The sequence below is a fragment of the Spermophilus citellus genome, assembly GCF_964194105.1.
Source record: "Spermophilus citellus genome assembly, chromosome: 6".
NCBI classification, from domain to species: domain Eukaryota; kingdom Metazoa; phylum Chordata; class Mammalia; order Rodentia; family Sciuridae; genus Spermophilus; species Spermophilus citellus.
In genome coordinates, this window is record NC_138187.1 from 105,897,072 (window position 1) to 105,921,971 (window position 24,900).

Genomic DNA, 24,900 nt, shown 5'->3' on the forward strand with positions numbered 1-24,900 from the left:
GCCACAGTTTTGATGGACAATTAAAAATAAATCTTCTTAATTATAAATTTCATTGCAAAATACAAGACTGAAAAATATAGGGGCATTGTTGAGACATAATATTGTGTTCTGACTAAAATATATAATCAAAAATAAAATTTGATTAGTAGTATAAAATTTCAAGGATATTGCTGTGATATTACCAGGGTCAGGTTTGGTGAGAAGTGAGGCACCACCAGCATTTGCTGGGAGGCCTTAGCAGGGAAAACAGAGAATTGTCATGATCACACCCAGGAAGCCAAATTTTGGCAGCAGGTGGCACATCCCACTTGAAGAAAGAAGCAGCAGGATCCAAAAAAAAAAAAAAAAAAAAGATCTTCCCTCTTATTTTGGATGACGTATGAGGCAAATAGCAGACATTGCACATTTACTCCATTTTTCAGCTCTGATAACGGAGCTTTCTAGACTACCTCCCTGGCCAAGACAACTCTAAGAGTTAACAAAATGCAAAAACAAAACCAAAAAGTTGAATGAAAGCATTAAAAAGCCTTAGGATTTGTAATTTGTTCTAGAAATAAAATTTTACAAAGTAATTTTCCAAAAATTTCAAGTGACTTAAGTCTGTATTCTGATTGTAGTGAAAATAACAAAAAGGTAAATAGAATAATCCCCCAAATGTTTGAAAAGCAAGGACTGCATTTCTTTTTTTCTTTTTTTTTTTGAGAGTGATAGAGAGAGAGAAAGAGAGAGAGAGAGAGAGAGAGAGAATTTTTTTAATATTTTTTTTTTTTTTTTTAGTTATTGGTAGACACAACATCGTTGTTTGTATGTGGTGCTGAGGATCAAACCCGGGCCGCACGCACGCCAGACGATCGCGCTACTGCTTGAGCCACATCCCCAGCCCCAAGGACTGCATTTCTAAATAGCCCATGATTCAAAATAGAAATTGCAGTAGAAATCAGGCCACTTTATTGCATTGAAAAATAATTTAGAAATTTATGTCATATTAACAACCTAAATGATGCAGTTAAGGCACCACTAAGAGGAAATATTATAGCCTTTCTTATTCATGAAGCTGAAGGGTCAATATTGTTAATGTCAGTTCTCCCTTGGAATCAATGTAATATTATGCAGTTACGTGGCAAAATGATAGTTAAATTTATTTTCAAATCTGAAGGGTCAAGGACAACTAAGGAAGTTTTAAAGGTTAAAAACAAAGATAAAAATGTTAGATCACGGAGAAGAGGAAGATGGCTGCGGGAAGTGAGTAAGCCGCTCCGTGCTCCGCGCCCCGCGCCGCCGCGTCTGAAAAGATGAGACAAACAGCTGGGAATCAGCATTAATCCATCCGGCTGAAACAACTGATTAGCCCTTCTCATTATACGGATGTAAATGCCTACTGAGCCTTCATAAGTAGTGGCCACAGGTTCCAAACGGGGCTTGAGAGAGACAGTAAGGACCCACCCGTTGCATTGGTCGCCCAGCAAAGGGAAACAAACTGTCGCCATTTGCAAGAGACACCATTATGGCAGAGAACTGACGTCACCAGACTGCGGCGGAGGAGATAACTTCATTGAAACCTGCTGCTACAGGTGTGTAATCCCCCTAGCCTTCCCTCTCCACACATCGGGGAAACCTTAAGGGCCCCTCCCAGTTCTCCCGTGAGTGCTACAGCCAGCCCGAGGGAATCAGAGGTGGCGCGGGACCTGCGGCGCGGGACTACCGCTCCCACCAGGGCTGACTGCTGAGGTCTCTTGCACCAGCTACGGGGGAGTGGCTACAGGAGGGCAAGTAAAATTCGCTGAGGATTCTCAGCCCCAAGCTCTACAAACTTAGGGTCTGAGGGAATGGCAAACTGGAAGAGTGAGCCCAGTCGTTCATGAAAACAGGGATCCTGGGAGCAGCAGACCTGGCGTGTAGCCAGTATTGTGGTGAGAGGGGCCTGGCTAGAGGAAAAGTGGGAAGTGACTAGACACAAGAGGAGGCCCTAGGCACTCAGGATTGGAGACTCGCCCAGTCTGGGAGGAGCTGCTGCACAGTGATTGGTTCCCGCGTACTGTCAGGAGAAACTTGACGTGGTGGGCACAGCGCCACCTACTGGAAGAGAAGTTAATCAAACTCTAAGACGGAATTTATTAGTTTTTTTTTTTTTAATTTGGGTTTTTCTTTCATCTTCATTTATCTATCACGTTGTTTTTTTGTTTGTTTTTTATTTTTTTTCCTTTTTTCTTTTTTTTCTTTCTTTTTCTTTTTTCTCTTCTAATTTTAATTTTAATTTTTTTTAATTATTATTATTATTTTTCTAATTTTTTTCTTTTTTAGTTCCTATTTCTTTATTCTTTTGTCTTTTCATTTTTCTTATCCCCCCTTCCTTGAATTCTACCTGCCTACTCTCATTCTCTTTAGTGAATTCTTCCCTTCCCTTCTAATACCTTTCCTCCCAAGCATCAAATAAATTTATAGGAGTAAACAGTAACTCAGCAGTCAAACAGAACAAGAAGCAACATGAGCAGCTTCAAGAAGCAAGGAAGAAAAGGAGTACAAACAATGCAGGACAGCCTAAATGTTCAGGAGGACCTAGATTCATTAGAAAAATGGTCATATAAAGACCTCAAGGAACACCTTAGACAGATGGAATGGAACCTTAAAGAGGATACAAGACAGCAAATTCAAGCAGCGAAAGAACACATTGAGAATGAATTACATAAACAGCTAAAAGAAGAAGTTAAGCATCTTTATCAGGAGATACAGATTATAAAAAATAATCAAACAATAATTCTAGAAATTAAGGAAACGATAAACCAAATTAAAAACTTAATTGAGAGTATCACTAACAGAGTGGAGCAAGTAGAAGCCAGAACGTCAGATAATGAAGACAAAATATACCATCTTGAAAAGAGTCTAGCCAACTCAGAAAGGCTGGTAAAAAATCACGAGAAAAACATCCAAGAGTTATGGGATAACATAAAAAACCAAACTTACGAGTCATCGGGATAGAAGAAGGTACAGAGTTTCAAACCAAGGGAATGAGAAACCTGCTGAATGAAATAATTACAGAAAACTTTCCAGAGATAAAAAAGGAAACAGATATACAAATTGAAGATGCATACAGGACACCGAGCACACAAAATCACAGTAGACCAACGCCAAGACACATTGTTATGAAGATATCCAATATACAGAGCAAAGAGAAAATATTAAAAGCTACAAGAGAAAGGAGACAGATTACATTCAGGGGTAAACCAATAAGGTTAACAACGGATTTTTCATCACAGACACTGAAAGCAAGAAGGTCATGGAACAACGTATTTCAAACACTGAAAGACAATGGATGCCAACCAAGAATTCTGTATCCAGCAAAATTAAGCTTCAGGTATGACAACGAAATAAAGATCTTTCATGATAAACAAAAGTTAAAAGAATTTGCAGCCAGAAAACCAGCATTGCAAAGCATTTTGAGCAAAACACTACACGAGGAAGAAATGAAAAACAATAACCAAAACCATCAGTGGGAAGTGCCTCCGTAAAGACAAAGGGCGAGGGGAAAGATAATCACGGAGAAACAAACTAAATTTTTTTTTAAAAAAAGTATAAACAATCAAACATGGATGGAAGTTCAAACCATATATCAATAGTAACTCTGAATGTTAATGGCTTAAACTCTCCAATAAAGCGACATAGGCTGGTATCATGGATTAAAAAAACAAATCCAACAATATGCTGCCTCCAGGAGACACATCTGATTGGAAAAGACATACAAAGGCTGAAGGTGAAAGGATGGGAAAAAATATACCACGTACACAGTTCTCGTAAGCAAGCAGGGGTGGCCATCCTCATATCGAATAAAATCGACTTCAAGACTAAGTTAATCAAAAGGGATAAAGAAGGTCATTATATACTGTTAAAAGGAACCATTCACCAACAAGACATAACAATTATCAATATTTATGCACCAAATAATGGTGCTGCGACATTCATAAAACAAATTCTCCTCAAGTTCAAGAATCAAATAGACCACAACACAATAATTATGGGTGACTTCAACACACCTCTCTCACCATTGGACAGATCTTCCAAACAAAAATTGAATAAAGAAACTATAGAACTCAATATCACAATCAATAACCTAGACTTAACTGACATATATAGAATATATCAACCATCATCAAATGGATATACTTTTTTCTCAGCAGCACATGGATCCTTCTCAAAAATAGACCATATATTATGCTATAGGGCAACCCTCAGTAAATATAAAGGGGTGGAGATAATACCATGCATTTTATCTGATCATAATGGAATGAAACTGGAAATCAATGATAAAAGAAGGAAGGAAAAATCCTACATCACATGGAAAATGAACAATATGTTACTGAATGATCAATGGGTTACATAAGACATAAAGGAGGAAATCAAAAAATTCTTAGAGATAAATGTCAATACAGACACAACATATCAGAATCTATGGGACACCATGAAAGCAGTTTTAAGAGGAAAATTCATCGCCTGGTGGTCATTCCTCAAAAAAAGAAAAAACCAACAAATAAATGAGCTCACACTTCATCTCAAAGCCCTAGAAAAGGAAGAGCAAAACAACAGCAAATGTAGCAGAAGGCTAGAAATAATTAAAATCAGAGCGGAAATCAATGAAATTGAAACAAAAGAAACTATTGAAAAAATTAACAAAACTAAAAGTTGGTTCTTCGAAAAAATAAATAAGATCGACAGACCTTTAGCCATGCTAACGAAGAGAAGAAGAGAAAGAACTCGAATTACTAACATATGGGATGAAAAAGGCAATATCACAACAGATGCTACAGAAATACAGAAGACAATTAGAAATTATTTTGAAAACCTATATTCCAACAAAATAGAAGATAGTGAAGACATCGATAAATTTCTTAAGGCATATGATTTGCCCAGACTGAGTCAGGAGGATACACACAATTTGAACAGACCAATATCAATGGATGAAATTGAAGAAGCCATCAAAAGACTACCAACCAAGAAAAGCCCAGGACCGGATGGGTATACAGCGGAGTTTTACAAAACCTTTAAAGAAGAATTAATTCCAATACTTTTCAAGTTATTTCAGGAAATAGAAAAAGAGGGAGCTCTTCCAAATTCATTCTATGAGGCCAACATCACCCTGATTCTGAAACCAGACAAAGACACCTCAAAGAAAGAAAACTACAGACCAATATCTCTAATGAACCTAGATGCAAAAATCCTCAATAAAATTCTGGCGAATCGAACAAAAATACATCAAAAAAATTGTGCACCATGATCAAGTAGGATTCATCCCTGGGATGCAAGGATGGTTCAACATATGGAAATCAATAAATGTTATTCACCACATCAATAGACTTAAAGATAAGAACCATATGATCATCTGGATAGATGCAGAGAAAGCATTTGACAAAGTACAGCATCCCTTTATGTTCAAAACATTAGAAAAACTAGGGATAACAGGAACTTACATTGACATTGTAAAAGCTATCTATGCTAAGCCTCAGGCTAGCATCATTCTGAATGGACAAAAGTTGAAGGCATTCCCTCTAAAATCCGGAACAAGACAGGGATGCCCTCTATCTCCACTTCTATTCAATATAGTTCTCGAAACACTGGCCAGAGCAATTAGACAGACGAAAGAAATTAAAGGCATAAAAATTGGAAAAGAAGAACTTAAATTATCACTATTTGCAGATGACATGATTCTATACCTAGAAGACCCAAAAGGGTCTACAAAGAAACTACTAGAACTAATAAATGAATTCAGCAAAGTGGCAGGATATAAAATCAACACGCATAAATCAAAGGCATTTCTGTATATCAGCGACAAAACTTCTGAAACGGAAATGAGGAAAAACACTCCATTCACAATATCCTCAAAAAAAATAAAATACTTGGGAATCAACCTAACAAAAGAGGTGAAAGATCTATACAAGGAAAACTAGAGAACCCTAAAGCGAGAAGTAGATGAAGATCTTAGAAGATGGAAAAATATACCCTGTTCATGGATAGGCAGAACTATCATCATCAAAATGGCGATATTACCAAAAGTTCTCTATAGGTTTAATGCATTGCCAATCAAAATCCCAACGGCATTTCTTGTAGAAATTGATAAAGCAATCATGAAATTCATATGGAAAAATAAAAGACCCAGAATAGCAAAAGCAATTCTAAGCAGGAAGTGTGAATCAGGTGGTATAGCGATACCAGATTTCAAACTATATTACAGAGCAATAGTGACAAAAACAGCATGGTACTGGTACCAAAACAGGCGGGTGGACCAATGGTACAGAATAGAGGACACAGTAACCAATCCACAAAGTTACAACTATCTTATATTTGATAAAGGGGCTAAAAGCATGCAATGGAGGAAGGATAGCATCTTCAACAAATGGTGTTGGGAAAACTGGAAATCCATATGCAACAAAATGAAACTGAATCCCTTTCTCTCGCCATGCACAAAAGTTAACTCAAAATGGATCAAGGAGCTTGATATCAAACCAGAGACTCTGCGTCTGATAGAAGAAAAGGTTGGCTCCGATCTACAGATTGTGGGGTCGGGCTCCAAATTCCTTAATAGGACACCCATAGCACAAGAGTTAACAACAAGAATCAACAAATGGGACTTAATTAAACTTAAAAGTTTTTTCTCAGCAAGAGAAACAATAAGAGAGGTAAATAGGGAGCCTACATCCTGGGAACAAATTTTTACTCCTCACACTTCAGATAGAGCCCTAATATCCAGAGTATACAAAGAACTCAAAAAATTAGACAATAAGATAACAAATAACCCAATCAACAAATGGGCCAAGGACCTGAACAGACACTTCTCAGAGGAGGATATACAATCAATCAACAAGTACATGAAAAAATGCTCACCATCTCTAGCAGTCAGAGAAATGCAAATCAAAACCACCCTAAGATACCATTTCACTCCAGTAAGATTGTCAGCCACTATGAAGTCAAACAACAACAAGTGCTGGCGAGGATGTGGAGAAAAGGGTACACTTGTACATTGCTGGTGGGACTGCAAATTAGTGCGGCCAATTTGGAAAGCGGTTTGGAGATTCCTGGGAATGCTGGGAATGGAACCACCATTTGACCCTGCTATTGCCCTTCTTGGACTATTCCCTGAAGACCTTAAAAGAGCATGCTACAGGGATACTGCCACATCGATGTTCATAGCAGCAGAATTCACAATTGCTAGACTGTGGAACCAACCCAGATGCCCCTCAATAGATGAATGGATAAAAAAAAATGTGGCATCTATACACAATGGAGTACTATGCAGCAATAAAAAATGACAAAATCATAGAATTTGCAGGGAAATGTACGGCACTAGAGGAGATTATGGTTAGTGAATCTAGCCAATCCCTAAAAAACAAATACCAAATGTCTTCTTTGATATAATGAGAGCAAATGTGAACAGACCAGGGAGGAAGAGTAGGAAGAAAAGAGTAACATTAATCAGTGACATGAGATGGGAGGGAAAGGGAGAGATGAGGAAAATTGCATGGAAATGAAGGGAGACCCTCATAGCTATACAAAATTACATATAAGAGGTTGTGAGGGGAATGGGAAAATAAACAAGGAGAGAAATGAATTACAGTAGATGGGGTAGGGAGAGAAGAAGGGAGGGGAGGGGAGGGAGGATAGAAGGGGATAGGAAAGGTAGCAGAATACAACAATTACTAATAGGGCATTATGTAAAATTGTGGATGTGTAACCGACGTGATTCTGCAATCTGCACTTGGGGTAAAATTGGGGGTTCATAACCCACTTCAATCTAATGTATGAAGTATGATATGTCAAGAGCTTTGTAATGTTGTGAACAACCAATAAAGAAAAAAAAAAGAAAATCCCCCCCCCAAAAAAAAATGTTAGATCATCCACAACATGCATTTTAAAGCCACAGTAATTAAACAGTGTGGCATTTCTCCTAGGCTATGTAAGTAGACCAATGCAACATAACAGAGAATTCAGAAACAGACCAAAGCATATAATCTCCTAATTTTTAACAAAGATGCTTCTGAAATTCAGTGAAGAGTTTTTTAATCAATAGCTTTTATATAAATAAAAATTAACCAGTACCCCTACTTCACACCATACAGAAATTAAGTCCTAACCTAATAGACTTAAATCCGAACAGTAAAATAATACCACATCTAGGACAGAACAAGTGAGAATATTTTCAGGACTTTGTAATGACAAACATCTTTTACAAAGAATGCAATAAGCATCCATAACAGAGAAAAACTTAATAAATTCAGTTTCATTAAAATTAAGGATTTATAATCTAAAGTATAAATTAGAAGAGTGAAAACATAGTACCAAATGGGAGAAGACACCTATATCCAATAAAATATTCAAATCTAGACAAATAATAAGTAAGAACGGGCTAACAGAAAATAACAAACAAAATAAAATCACATTGAGCAAAATACTTGAATGAGCACCTTATTAAGGTAGTTTGAAATGGTCAATAAGCAAATGAGATATTCAACATCATTAGCCATCAGGAAATTGAAAAGTAACAACACAACATGTACTCATCAGAATGGCTAAAATTAAAAAGTCTATCAAATTTTGTGAGGATATGGAGTATGCCTGTGTTAGTATAAACTGGTACAACCATTAGAAAATATTGGCATTGTCTATCGAAGTTTAACATACATATAGTCTATGTGCTGTCAGAAATTCTACTTTTGAGTAAATATCCAATAGAAATTTGTATACATGAGTGCCAGAAAGATATTTACAAGAATGCTCATAGTAGTATTGCATATAACAATTAAAAATAGGGAAAACCCTGAATCTCTATCATCTGCAAAATAAATACATTGTATTATATTTCTACTGTGGAACACTATACAGCAATGTAAAAGAAAGATACTACTATATGCAACATGTATGGGTCTTATAAACCTGAAATAGAGCAAAAGAACCCAGATATAAAAGAACATGTACTCTGTGATCCTATTAATATAAATATGAAAGAAAGACAAGTGGTGGAGGTAGAAGTTGAAAGACTGGTTATCTCTGCAGAGGGTAGCGACCACAAGAATGAGTGATATAACTTTCTGATACACTTGCAGTGGGTCATACAGATATGTATATTTTGTAAAACTTCACTGAATGGTTTGCTTACCACTGTGCCCTTTATTTCATGTCTGTTATTCTTCAACAGCAATTTCTGCATAACACTGAGGCACACTCACACATGCATACAATTTAGGTTGGGCTGTAAGTGGGAAATAATCATGTTACGGAAAATCTCTGGCTGTGTGGAGATCAGATGGTAGGGCAAAGCCTCAGAAAATTATTAAAGGTCTGAAATGGAGTAGTGGCAGTTGAGAAAAAAAGGTGATATCTAGGAGAAAGACTGAGGAGCAACATTCTATCGTGTGTGTGTGTGTGTGTGTGTGTGTGTGTGTTCAAATATATTTTAAATGTGGAATCTGAGCGACTGGACATTTAGAACCTCAGGAAAGGGACAATTGCTGCTATGGCTGGGAGGTGAGAGAAGCCCCAAGTGAGGTAAATTAACATATGGCATTTGATATGTTGATGAGGGAATGCAGATGGAGGTGGTTTGTAAATGAGATTAAGAAAACAATTAGTAAAACCTGTTCTGAATTTATAGGAATCCTTGTGTAAAATCAAATCCCTCCCTGATTCAAAGACTTCATGGGAATTGTGTTTCAAAGCCATCTCACCTTCAAGCCACAGTCTGAGAAGGTGGGGATGGTTGATTCTCAGACTGTGGGAACCCAATTTCGTATGCTGTGAGAAAAGTAATAATACATTTCTAAGCCATGATGACTCTGTATGTCAATCCACAGAACCAGATATTCTCTGGTTTTTCAAAAACCTTTTGCTGTAGCTGGGTGTAATCCCAACTAGTAATCCTAGCTACTCAGAAGCTGAGGCAAGAGGATCACAAGTTCCAGGTCAGTCTTTGCAACTTAAAGAGACCCTGTCACAAAAATAAAAAATAAAAAGGGCTGTGGTGTAGCTCAATGGTGACGTATCCATGGATTTAATCCCCAGCGTCCCTCTCCTGACACACAGATATGCTTCTCAAGTAATACAGTGAAACTTTTTTTAGACCAAACAATATCTCATAACATTTTCTTTGTTTTCCTATGTACAGAATCAAATACTATGAATGATGACAGGTTCACTATATGATTTGGACAAGGATCCCCCCAAGGACCATTTGTTAAAGGCTTGATCACCAGCCTGTGGCATGATGGGGAGATGGTGGAACCTTTAAGAGGTGGGGCCTATTAGGAGGAAATTGGGCATTGGGGGGCATGCCCTTGAAGGGGATATTGGGACCCTGGACCTCTTTCTGTCTCTCTCTGTCATTTCCTATCTGCTTGAGATGAATAGGCCTCCTCTACCACATGTTCCCACCATGATATTGTGCCACCACAGGCCCAAAGCAACAGGGTCAAGTGACTATGGACTGAAGCCTCTCACACCATGAGCCTCAATAAACCTTTTTTTAAATTGATTATCTATCTCAAGTGTTTTGTAACAATGCCACAAAGCTGACTAGCATAAGGTTCATTTGCTTGGCCAAGCTTATGTCTTCTGTTTGTGTCATTTAATGTTCTTTATCACTTCACATTTTCCTTCTGCAGGAGGACAGGCTACTTGGTCCACTTACTCCAATCTGTCCCATATTTTAGAAGGTATTTTCACTTGACGTGGGGAAGACAAGTGGACCTGCCCAGAATATTCAAACAGCAGAAGCAGGGGATAGGAGGCCATCAGATAACCCCTGAGACTCAAAGACACCTGGTGGCTTGGGTATGTTCACCGGTTCTCATGCGCCAGTATGTTTTTAAAGGCTTACAGTTCAGAGAGTAAATTCTGGATAAAAACTTTTACAAATAATTAAAAACTATTCGGAAGTGAGAGTTCAGTTAGAGAAAGATACAGTCTTCATGAGACGGCGAGACCAATTGCAGAATGGCCATGGGAGTAGCGTTCCCCTGTGGAATTAAACAGTGTTTTATAGACTTCTAGACCTAATTTTATTATTTTAAAGAATACGTAACATAAAGAGGATTTTCATTTGATGGGCAAGAGAAAAACAGAAATGACTTTTTGTTCTAATGGGAAGTGATCCTTTTTTTTTCTAATTACATCATTGAAGTGTTTAGAGAAGAAAGATTCTTCTTACCAATTAATTATCATTTAATAGCCAGTAGATTACTTTGCATAGGGTAATGTGAAAAATATATTTAAAAATCCCAGTAGTATTAATTAATTAGTTTCCTCATTTAAAAGCTTTAAGCAGGCTATTTTTCAAAGAAGAAATAAGAAGTGTACCGATTATAAAGAAATTATATATTATTTTAAGTGAAATTTAAGGTATTTTAAGCAGAATACCCAGTGGTAAAGTAGCATATCAACCTTGGCCTTACCCTTTAATTTCAAGGCTTCTAATACCTTTGAATCAGCTGTCACATCACTCACTAGCTTGATTTCAATATTTTGTGAAGTCAGCTGGAGCAGTTTTTCAAAAAGACGTTGGCCCTGGTAAAGAGATTCGGAGACAAAGAAAATCAGAAAACCTAAATGTTGCATTTTAAGTAGATATAAATAAATTCATTAAAAGTTAAAACTGTTCATTCCATTTGTAAAAGGCAAATACTTCAACAACTGGTATTCATAGAAGATTCGTGAAATTCTTTCAAGTATAAATATATAATATTTGTAGAAATATGCAAAGAGTAGAAGTATGAGCATAGTTGCATTTTGTGTTTTTGAATATTGTGCAACTCAGTAAATCACTGAAATAATAATTTCAATGCTACAATACAAATCTACCTTTCTTCTCCTTTTTAAATCTGTTGTTATCTGCACATAAACAGGTAGTACAGAGCAGCTGGGGTTGTGTTTCAGTGGTAGAGCACTTGCCTAGCATGTGTGAGGCACTGGGTTTGATTCTCAAAATAAATAAAATAAAGGTCTGTTTAAAACTTTTTAAAAAAAGTATTAAAAATCAGATTTTATTGATTATAAAATAAAAAGAGGTAGTACAGAATATAAACAGTTACAATTTGGCACAGGAAGACCTGGGTTGTAGAGGGTTTTCCAAATTACAAACTGTGTCTCTTAATCTCACTAATCTCCAGGTTCTTTCTTTGTAAAATTCAGATAACATTAATACTTACTTCAAAAGGTTTTTGTGAAATGAGAGGAGTTAATCAGAAGTATCCCTTAAGTATTAGCTATAATTGGAGGAAACTTCTGGACACTAATTGGTAATTTATTTGAATCAATCTTCTTTTTAAAAACTTGTTTTACTGAATTCAACTAATATTCTGATTAAAAATAAGTGAACTAAAACTGGTTAGTGTAGAGGGGAGTGGGAGTTGTGGGGGTGGGAAGGACCGTAGAATAAGACAGGTATTATTACCCTATATACATGTATGATTACCCTACTGGTGTGACTCTGTACCAGGTACAGCCTGAGGAATAAGAAGCTGTGCTCCATTTGTATACAATGTGTCAAAATGCATTTTGCTGTCATGTATAACTAATCAGAACAAATTAAAAAAATAAAGTTTAAAAACAGTGAACTAAAAAATAAAGGTTTTCCTTATAAGATTTTCACAAGCATATAACTGTTATAACAAGTTTTAATCCTAGGGAGACTCTGAATAATGACAGGTCCACAAGTCATTACCTTATCTCAGGTCAGAGGACCATAATATTACTCCATTTATTTTTCCTTGTGTTCTGATAGACTCCTTCACCATATTATTAAAGGGAACTGGTCTTCTTTTATTGATTTTTCAGGTTTGGTGGGTTTTTTTCATTGTTATTGTTGTTATTGGACCCAAAACACAAAAGCCTTCAAGGGCCAGATAGGCAATAAGGCTTGGGTCTTAAGGGTACTCAAGAGGCAAAGTCTTCCCTTGCTTTGATAAAAATGGGTTGTTGACAATGATTATATATAAAAGATTTGGTGATTAAGAAGAAGAAGAAGAAATTAATGCAAGCAGTGACTCCTGCAATTTGGCCGTAGGAAAGGGCAAAGCCAGAGATGAACAGCCTGTGGCTCTGCAGTATTAGGAGAGGGCTAGTGTTTCAGTTCTGGGTGACAGCTGAGAGTGGAAAGGAGTGTCTGACACATCCAGCTGAGTTCTAGCCTGAAGCTGACCACCAGAGCCAAGGTCCATAGGCGCTGGGTGCTGAAGGAGTAGGAAGAGTAGTAGGTACTGAAGGAGAGTAGGAATTGCACCCTATGTCATGCATCCTATTAGCAGAAATTAAGATCACTCAAAGTGAAGCCCATCACAAGCAACCAAATTACTCTACACCCCAGTGCCTGGAGGCAGCCTCCCCCCAAACCAGGCATTCCTGAGCAGTATATGGAGTGAATGCATCTGACTGTCATAAACACTTTCTTTATGAAAGAGGCAGACGTGGAGAGGAAGGGTTAAAGAGGGAGAGAGAGACAGACAGAGACACAAAGAAACAAAAGAAGGGGAGGGAAATTACCTCATTTGCTGATTTAAGTGTGTATGTATGAATCCATCCCATTTATTGTTTTTTGATTTTAATTCTTGTGGTATAGGAGTCTTATTAAGGAAGTTGGGGCCTAATCCCACATGATGAAGGTTCGGGCCTACTGTTTTCTTCTATTAGATGCAGGGTCTCTGGTTTTATTCCTAGGTCCTTGATCCATTTTGAGTTGAGTTTTGTGCATGGTGAGAGATAGAGGTTTAATTTCATTTTGTTGCATATAGATTTCCAGTTTTCCCAGCACCATTTGTTAAAGAGGCTACCTTTTCTCCAATGCCTGTTTTTGGCACCTTGTCTAATATAAGATAATTGTAATTTTGTGGGTTAGTCTCTGCGTCTTCTATTCTGTATCACTGGTCTACTAGTCTGTTTTGGTGCCAATACCATGATGTTTTTGTTACTATTGCTCTGTAGTATAGTCTAAGGTCTGGTATAGAGATGCCACCTGCATTACTCTTCTTGCTAAGGATTGTTTTAGGTATTCTGGGTCTCTTACTTTTACAGATTAATTTCATGACTGCTTTTTCTATTTCTATGAGGAATACCATTGGGATTTTGATTGGCATTGCATTAAATCTGTATAGTGCTTTTGATAAAAGATCTAGGAATATAACCAGAGACCCTGCAGCTAATAGAAGAAAAAAATAGGCCATAATCTCCATCATGTCGGATTAGGCCACAACTTCCTTAATAAAGACTGCTGTGGTGCAAAATTAAAATCAAGAATCAATAAATGGATAGGAAAGGTAGCAAAATACAACAATTACTAAGAGGGCATTATGTAAAATTGTGGATGTGTAACCGACGTGATTCTGCAATCTGCATTTGGGGTAAAATTGGGGGTTCATAACCCACTTCAATCTAATGTATGAAATATGATATGTCAAGAGCTTTGTAATGTTGTGAACAACCAATTAAAAAAAAAAGAAAAAAAAAGAATCAATAAATGGGATGGATTCAAACTAAAAAGTTCATTCTCAGCAAAAGAAACAATCTTTTAGGTGAATAGAGAGCCTACATCTTGGGAGCAAATCTTTACCCCTCTCACATCAGAGAAAGCACTAATCTCTAGGGTATATAAAGAACTCAAGAAACTAAACACCAAAAATACAACCCAATCAATAAATGGGCCAAGGACGTGAACAGACACTTCTCAGAAGATGACATATAATCAATCAACAAATATAAGAAAAAATGTTCATCATCACTAGCAATTAGAGAAATGCAAATTAAAACTACTCTAAGATTTCATTTCACTCCAGTCAGAATGGCAGCTATTATGAATACAAACAACAATAAGTGTTGGTAAGGATGTGGGGGAAAGGCACACTCATACATTGCTGGTGGGACTGCAAACTGGTGCAGCCAATATGGAAAGCAGTATTGAGATTCCTTGGAAAACTGAGAATGGAACCACCTTTTGACCCAGCTATCCCACTCCTCTGTCTATACCCAAAGGACTTAAAAACAGCATACTACAGGGACACAGCCACATCAATGTTTATAGCAGCACAATTCACAATAGCTAAACTGTGGAGCCAACCTAGATGCCCTTCAGTAGATGAATGGATAAAAAATGTGGCATTTATACACAATGAAATATTACTCAGCAATAAAAGAGAATAAAATCATGGCATTTGCAGGTAAATGAATGGAGTTGGAGAAGATAATGCTAAGTGAAGTTAGCCAATTCCCCAAAACCAGATGCTGAATGTTTTCTCTGATATAAGGAGGCTGATTCATAGTGGGGTAGGGAGTGGGAGCATGGGAGGAATAGACAAACTCTATATAGGGCAGAGAGGTGGGAGGGTAAGGTAAGGGGCATAGGGTTAGAAATGTTGGTGGAATGTGTTGGTCATCTTTATCCAAAGTACATGTATGAAGACACGAATTGGTGTGAATATACTTTGTATACAACCAGAGATATGAAAAGCTGAGCCCTATATGTTTAATATAAATTATAATGTATCCTTCTGTCATATAAATTTTTAAAAATTAATTTTAAAAAAGTTTATATGTGAATTTTAAATTTACTATGGGGAGTTGAGGATTTGAACCATGAAAGGCTTGAGTAAATGATGTGGAAAATCCACATTATGAGGCTATATCACACAGCCTTCCTTGATAGTTTAGGCCTCCTCCAAGGAGGTTTGGTGATGTCTGCATAGCCCAGATTGCCACAGAGCAGACCCAATATGTTATTAACACATATTCATAAAAGCTGTTTGTATTTTCTCTTTCACAGAGAAACACTTGGTGTGTATGGTGAGATCCCATGGTTAGGTAGACCAGTACTTTTAAATGAATTCATTTATTTTTGCTCTTACAAAAATGTATTTAGCAAAATACATTTATCTCAAATAAAAACAAGATATCATCTAACCTATCTGTATTTCTGGCTCTCTGCCTTAAATTGATTCCTTCTGTGTTGTTTAGTGAAATGTAAACAAAGACTAAAAACATTAATGAAAGTAGAAATCCTGAAATCTACAGATACTGTCCGATTGTCATTAAATAAGGCACATTTTTACTTTTAGTATGTGCTGATAACTCACACCAAGAAATCTCAAAAAATTTTAAATTATTAATGCTCACTAAATGAACGTGGGCTTGGTAGAACTTCTGTCCTTGGGCTTGAGATGAAACTTCTATTAAATCTCCCATCTTCAGTGTGTCACCTTGCTGCCCAGTCATTTTTTGTTATGACATTCAAAATGTAATAACTTCCAAAGGTATTAAACACCTACTCTATACAGAGATCTGCACTAAGACTTAGTTCTTTCTGAGTTATATTCGCTCATCATTTTTTAATAAAGGAATAACAAAAGCACCTCAGCTTTTAAACACCAGCAATTTAAAATCTTGTTCTTTGTGTTGAAAAACATGAACCAACATCTCCAACTTCAATAAATCATCTCAAAATGGCCCAGGCATGCTGACCTACTTTAAGTCAATTTTTTAGGGAAGTCTGCAAAACCATTATGATGGACAGTACAGTCCTGTGGAGGAAGCTACAGTCTGAAGACAGAGGTCTGGATCAGCCCTTTGGTAACTTTGAAACACAGGAGGTCTTTTCAGTTCCATAGGGAGAAAAGTCATCCTTTTTCTCTACTCTCCTAGGTTCATTGCCTAGGCCCATGAATCAAACTAATAAAAGATTGATTAACCAGAGAAAAATAAATTTAAATTATGTACATACACACACATGAAAGCACCAGAAAGAAATGAAACTCAAGGAGATGACAGATGATGAAGGATTCTATACCATCTTAGACTAAACAATGAAAAACAGGTTTGGAGGCTGGGGGAAGGTAAGGAAAGTGAGAGGAGAGAAGGAGTGGTAAATTGGGGTCGTCTTGCTATTGCCCCTACAGGTCTCTCAGGTGAGTTGTCTTCGGGCCTATTTCTCTTCCTAATTTGGAGATATTTTTTATAAATGAAAGTTTGCTTTATCAGTTTAAATGTCCTTTGCAAAAAAGGAAAATATACACTCTATTTTTAGGTAGTTACGGAGGGGTAAGGGGCTTCTCCTGCATCTATTGGATCTCAGATGCTGTTAGCTCAAAAGACATACTCCTCTTTGGCATACAGATTATTAGTAGGGCAGCATATTCTGGTATCCTTCAATCCCAAGAACATGGGGTTATAAATAATGCCTGTTTCTGTTGACCCAAAACAATTGATGGGGAGGATCAAATGCCCAAGTATAACATAAAGGGGAAAAGCAAAAATATCAAAAGGAAACAAGAAAAGAGTCATGCTCAATAAGATGAGTTCTGAGGATTATTAGACTATGCTGGTGGTTTTCAAGCTTGTGTTAGCAGTTGAATTCTTTTTTTCAAATAAAAAAATTAAGTGTAATATCTTCTTTCATCCCTCTCTGTTTTCCTGTGCAGAAATAGGATACTTCAGAAAAACGCTGAATTTTATCCCCTCCTCCAAGTGAGGTATGATACTTTTAAGACACTGAACTTTCAAGATACTGAAATTTCACACAAAATGAGAATGTCACAGCTGGAAGATATTTTAGCCACCCATAGTTTATCAATCTCCTTACCTTCAAAATGAGGACAAAGAGGCACAAGAAAATTGAATGTTGTGCTGATGTTCGCACAGCTTGCTTAAGGCAAAGTCAGGCCTGTTTCTCTTCTTGATTCAGTGTCATTCTCTCTACATGACCATTTTGTTATATAATTAAAGAACAGTATGACCATTGTTGAGGTCCATATTAGTGACCTGGGCACCAAATGGAAGAAATCTGTCCAGAAGTCACATGCATGAACACACACACACACAGAGCTCCCCCTGCCAACTGAACATAAGGAGGATAAGGGAGAAAAAGACTCACAAGTAATTTAAGTAGACATAATGTGGCCAACAGGTGCATTAAAAGAGAAAAGCCCCCCCCCCCAAAAAAAAAAGTTTGAAATAGTAGAAAAAGTTGAGGATAAACCTGAATCTAAAAAGGGTTGAAAAGTCCCCTGAAGATGGAGATACTTTTTTTGCAGACACACATCTAGGAATGTTCTAGAAAATAACTGAACATCCAAGAGACAGAAAATTCTTACAAACTTCCAGCCAAAAGAAAAAGTTACCTATCAAGGGAAACATATCAGAGAGACTGGTCTGGAACTAACCATCTACAACACTAAGATGCTCCATGACAGACAAAGACTCAAGCCCCAGAATCCTTTCCCCACACAAAGATTTCACCAGCGAGGGTGAAAGAAAGAAATATTTAGAGACTATATTGCCTCTGAAACTCACATGAGGAACAGATTGAAAGAAGGGAGTCCAACCAAATAGTAAATAATACAGAAGAATATCAAAGAAGATGAAGAAGAGAAGAAATGAGTAGTGAGAAATATTAGAGGTATAAATGCTTGGGACACTTGCCCAAAACAAAGATTCTTAATAGAAGGACACATAATAGGAGAAGTCTACTGAAAACATACCATGTGCATGTTTCTTTTTTTATACCAAGTATTGAACATAGGGACACTTAAACACTGAGCCACATACCCAGCACCTTTTAATTTTTTTATTTAGAGACAAGGTCTTGCTAAGTCGATTAAGGCCATGCTCAGTTGCTGAGGCTGGCTTTGAACTTGTGATTCTCTTGCCTCAGCCTCCTTTGCCGCTGGTATTACAGGTGTGTACCACTGCACCTGGCTATCATGTGCTCGCTTGCTTTATTTATTTATTTATGCATGTATGTATGTATGTATGTATGTATGTAGTGTTGGGGATTGAGCCCAGAGCCTTGTGCATGCGAGGAAAGCACTCTACCAACTGTATTATATCCCCAGCCCCTATCATGTGCATTTATGATGGAGGTGATATTGTCCCAAAGGGGCTAAAAACTAGTTCTTGGGTGAGGATGAATGTTACTCTCTGTTATGATTTGGATGTGAGGCATCCCCCAAAAGCTCATGTGTGAGACAATGCAAGAAGGTTTAGAGAAGAAATGATTGGGTTATGAGAGCCTTAACATAATCAGTGTATTGATCCCCTGATGGAGATTAACTGAGTGGTAACTGAAGGTGGGTAGGGTGTGGCTGGAGCAGGTGGGGGGTGCCTTTGGAGTTTATATTTTCTATCTCGTGAGCAGAGATATTTTTTTTTCTCTCTCTCTCTCTGCTTCTTGATTTTCATGTGAGCCACTTCCCTCTACCACATTCTTTCTGCCTCACCTCGAGCCCTAGGGAATGAAGCCAGCTACTTATGGACTAAGACCTCTGAAACCATGAGCCCCACATAAACTATTCCTCCTCTAATTGTGCTTGTCAGGTCTTTCAGTCACAGCAGCGATAAAGCTGACTAAAACACTTTTCTTGAATCATTAACACATAGTTTTACATACAATACATATACAGCATATCTGTGTATTAAAAATTCATGGGGGAGGGAAGATTAATGGGAAGGTCTTTAAAAAGGTCTGAGTTGGGGCTGGAGTTGTAGCTCAGTGGAAGAGTGCTTGCCTAGCATGTGTAAGGCACTGGGTTCGATTCTCAGCAACACATATATAAATGAAATAAAGGTCCATTAACAACTAAAAAATATTTAAAAAATTAAAACCAGCCTCCTAGGTAAAGTGATAATGAGGTTTTTTGCTTTGTTTTGTTTTGGTTTTGGGAGCAGCAATTGAACACAGGGTGGCTGAAACAATGGACCACATCCCCAGCCTAATTTATTTTTTTATTTTGAGACAGAGTTTTGCTAAGTTGCTGAGGTAGGCCTTGAACTTGTGATCCTCCTGCCTCAGCCTCCTGAACTTTGGGATTACAGGAATACAGAATAGAATTAAGTGTGTAAGAGAGCATCCAAGAGTATCCAGAAATGGTATGTGCCACGTAAAGTGATAATGAAAAAACATTTAAGGAATAGTGATCTGTTTCTGCACCCAACAGGATAAATAATGGCAGTAAAGAACAGAAGAGCAGGGGAGAACTTAAAACACTAGATGAAAAAGTCTATTATTATGTAATGGCAAATTTTATGGAGCTGGGATAGTAATAAACTGATATGTATCAGCATAGCGGCTAAATACATAAAGCAAATATTAATATAAATGCAACTAAAACAGTGACACAACATAATACTGAAAAATACATCTTCCCAAATTGGTTAGAGCTAAAAGAAAATAAATGAGAATATATGAAAATTAAATAATACTACCAATAAACTTGATCATGTGCATACATTTTTATATATTTTCTTATTCTATATATCATATCCGCCCCAAAACCACATTTTGTCTTTCTGTGGAACAAATATATAAAAGTCTGTCTTGTAACTGCATTAAGAAAGTCTGAACAAGTAGCCAGGCATGGTGGCAGAAGCTTGTAACCCCAGCAGATTGGGAGGCTGAACCGGAGGATCACAAGTTGAAAGCCAGTCTCATCAACTTAGCAAGGCCTCCAGTAACTTCTTCTCAAAATAAAAAATAAAATGGGCTGGGCATGTGGCTCAGTGGTTAAGTTCCCTTGGGTTTAATCCCTGGTTAAAAGAAAGAAAGGATGTGACTCTACTTTGTGTACAACCAGAGATATGAAAAATTGTGCTCTATATGTGAAATATGAATTGTAATGCATTCTGTTGTCATATATAACAAATTAAAATTTTAAAAAAATTAAAAAGAAAGAAAAAAATTTGACAAAAATTTATAATGAATGAGCTGGGTGCAGTGGCACATGCCTGTAACCCCAGCTACTTGGGAGGCTGGGGCAGGAGGATCTCAAGTTTGACGCCAGCTTCAGCAATTCAGCAAGACCTGTCTCAAAATAAAATAAAAAGGGCTGGGGATGTAGCTTGGTAGTAGAGTGCTTGCTTAGCATGTGTGAGTCCCTGGGTTCAATCTCTAGTAGCAAAACAAAAAAGTTATAATGAGATATTCTTTGTGCTTCATTCTCTACTCATAATCTAACAAAATGGAAAAAAAAAAACTCAGGCCATTAACATGTAACTCAGAAAACAAATATTACCTCCTTGGAAATTGAAGAACTCACTATTAGATTATCTTAACATCAGAGGAGATTCTCTAGAAAACTATAAATAGGTAAATGTTTCACAGCAAAACCATGAAATGAAGCAATATCTGTTGTCAGAAACCAATAACTCTGTCTACAGTGTTATAAAAAAGAACATACTAAAGAGTCATGGTGAACATGGCGAAAGCATAAGAATAGAATGAATAGAATTGAGAATAGAATAAAGTGTGCAAGAGAGCTTCATAGAGGATTCACAAATGGCATGCACAGATTTTTATCAATAACAAAGATTACACTTTAATTTTATGTGTAAAGGATAAAATGGTTTAATTTGGCATAATTGGAAGGGCCCTTGGCCACATGTACAATATCCATAATTAGAATGAGGACATACTACTGCTTTAAAAATTAGGCAACCACATGAACAGTCTTGGAGTGGAGGAACTTGGACCAAGCTATAGTAGACTACTGAATGGTCCCAGGGCTATCAGATCCTAGTCTCCAGAACCTGGCAATATTAGCTTATTTGAAAACAGAATCTCTGCTGATGTGATTAAATTAAACGGTTTATGAAGAGGAGATTATCCTAGATTATCTGAGGATAATCATCAATGCAATTACAAGTATACTTACAAAACAGAGACAGGAGAGGATTTGACATAACTAAAGGAGAAGCCAATATAAAGATGAGGTAGAGAGATGAACGTGCTGGCTTGGAAGACTGCAGGATGTAGGAACACAGGCAGTCACCAGAAGCCAAAGAGATAAGAACTGATTCACCCCCAGAGTTTCTGCAGGATGTCTCCCTGCTGACACCTTGGGTTCAGCCCATTGAAACAGGACTCCTGACCTTCAGAACTGTGAGAACATACATTTCCAATGCTTTAAAGCATAAAGTCTGTGGTAGATTGTTACAGTGGCCACAAAACCAAACCAAATAAAACCAAGAAAAAAATGAAAACATAAGGTAGATATGTAGAAGTAATAAAAGACAATGTGTGTGTGTGTGTGTGTGTGTGTGTGTGTGTGTGTGTGTATGGAGAGAGAGAGAGAGAGAGAGAGAGAGAGAGAGAGAGAGAGAGAGCGCGTGCAAGCAAAAGATACCACAGGAAATTAGGGAGAGGGAAGGGGAAGGAGAGGTACTGGGGTCTGAATTAGAAAAGATATATTCCATGCTTGTTTAATTATGTCAAAATGGATTCTACTGTCATGTATAAATAAAATGAACCAATTTTAAGAAAAGATACTACAAAGTTAATGAAAAACAACAAATTTGGGATGTTTGTTATACAAATGAGATATGAAGGTTTAATAACTATACTTTTCAGAAACATTGAAAATTAATAAGATAAGGTCAACCATCCAATAAAATGTGAGGCAAAGGATGAGATTAGGCATGCCTAGGGACAGCAAGCCTACATGTCCAGCAGACCTAAGGGGATGCTTTATATAGTCAAGTGAGGATTTAAGTGAACAGTAAAGAGCTCAATCTCTTTCCACTCAGAGACTGAAAAAAAAAAAAAAACATTAAGAGCATCAACATTTACTCTTGTCAGCTATTTGGGGAAAAGAAACTCTAACATATTGCTTCCTCCCACCCAGGAGACTCATACCTAAAAATGTATCCCAAAGAAGCATAAGCACCAGTGTGTGCATGTGTGTATATGTGTGTGTGTGTGTGTATGTGTGTGTGTGTATGTGTATGTTTATGATTCTATGAGCATGGAAAAATGCAGAAAGTTTCATCTTGGGTATGTTATTGTGCTATTTCTATGTGCTATTATCCTTCCTTAAGTACACATTTATATACAAATACATTATATGTACCTTTATATGTATATATATATATATATATATATATATATATATATATATATATATATAATATTAATACAAATGTGCATTTAAAGAAAGTTTAAATAAAATTAAAATTACATATTATTATTAAACATTTTAATATTAAACATATTGATTTGATGATAGCCATGAGAAAAATTTAGGATTTATTTTTAAATCACAGCATTTTCTGAAGCAATACACTTGCCTTTATTTATTTATTGAAATTTGTGACTAAAGAGATAAGACCATATGTAATACAGATCTCCTTTAGACTGATTTTATTAGTTTATTTATTTAACCAATTTTAGTTCAATTCGTTATAAAATTATATTTTACAGTTTATAAGATTTTTTAGTTCATAAGTTATACAAACTAAAACACTGAACAATATACAAAAGGATATAAATATTAATATGTTATTTACTTGAATATTAGTGTCAACTTTTATTCTCAAATGCCCCTGAGACAGGGAGAAGTGACTTCTAAGAAAACTCATTCAATTTCCTGGTTACCTACTACATGCCAGGGACCGGATAAGTTGGATGTCACAAGGGAGACAAGCAAATAAGAAAGCAAGTGCAGCCCGATGTGTCAAGTTCCAGGATGAAAGAAGTACAGATCTAGGGGGAAACGAATAACCGGCCTAAGGCACTCAGGGAAAATTCCCCCTAGGAAGCCAGTGAAGTGTGGATATTCCCAATAGAGACCTGTTGCAGAGTCCAGGTGGGAGACAGAGGGCATGAAGTTCTGACTTCATCTAGAAAGCAATGTGGGCCTCTGAAGGATTTTACACAATCACAATCAACTTTTTGCTCTAGGGCTGAACATGTAGCTCAGTGGGAGAACATTTGCCTAGCATGTGCAAGACCCTGAGTTCCATCCCCATACCATAAAAAAGTCTATGTGTATTGCTAATATATATTTCTAGAAGAGAACTTGATGCAATTTGTAGAATTATTGACATAGGGCAAAACTGGAGGATTTAAAGTACAATTAAAAAGTTGGTGGGGGTTTGGTGAGAAATAATGTGGCCTGAGATAGAGTGGTTCAATGACAAAACAAAACAAAACTGGAGGGAATCCAGGTATTTGTGAGATAAAACAGTGAGGAGTACAATGAGTAGACTTGGGGCTTGAGGCAGATGGTGGATTTGGAGATGGCAGCCAGATCCTCAGAACCTCTCCTGATCTACCATGGGAAATATAGACTTCTTCATCCAAAGCCAGAAGGTTCTCTTCTGCTTCTCTTCAAGGTCATAAATCAGCCAGAGCTTCAAGAGTTTAGACAGTGTCACAGGCCCAGCTCCTTGGTTGGGAATACCCACTTTTTGGCAATGAGTGCCAAGGATTACTCTACGTGATACCAGTAGAAAGCGTGTGCTGTGAAGATGAGCAGGTTGCCCAATATACTTGTGAGTAATAGGCCCCGTCTCATTGGGAGCTTTAATTATTCTGAATAGTTAATCATCAAGATCCTGCCTAATGATGGTTATCTCAATTATGCATCCCATGAGCATGAACATAGGTATCCTTGTCAGGGGTAGATGATGAGAAATGAATAGGCTCATAATGCCAATATGAGCCAGGAAATAGCAAGGAATTAAACATCGGGAGCAGCTTGTTGGTAATAAGGACCTGAGCAGCTGAAATCCTATAGAAGCAAGAAATCCTATAAAGAGTTGCTTGAGCATCCTACACTCTAGCTACAAAAGATAGGCAGACAATGTTATCTCGGCACTGTCATTTAGCAGTGTCTGGAAAAGAGTGGCATCCCCAGCCCAGCATCATCCCTTTGCTACAGAGAGAGAGAGAAAGAGAGAGAGAGAGAGAGAGAGAGAGAGAGAGAGAGAGAGAGAGAGAGAGAGAGAAGAGAAAGAGAGAGAGAGAGATATGACTAGGGCTAGAACTCTTCCACAATTACTTGTTCCTAGTGGGCAGAGGAATTCACACAGAAAAGAGGCAGAATTCCTTCAAAACCTCCCTCTGAGGAGGCTACAGTTTCCTCAACCCAGGGAATGACAATGAGCATGCTC

General features: G+C 37.2%; 1 protein-coding gene across 1 annotated transcript in view; it reads right to left on the reverse strand.

Annotated features, from left to right (window-relative positions):
* PLD5 (phospholipase D family member 5) overlaps positions 1-24,900 on the reverse strand; it is a gene marked incomplete at both ends in the record, with an annotated part of 403,511 nt that overhangs the window by 128,776 nt on the left and 249,835 nt on the right. Inside the window, one exon of the mRNA XM_081298272.1 lies at positions 11,430-11,541. Within this exon, the coding sequence (XP_081154398.1) occupies positions 11,430-11,541 (112 nt within the window). The remainder of the gene's footprint in view (positions 1-11,429; positions 11,542-24,900) is intronic.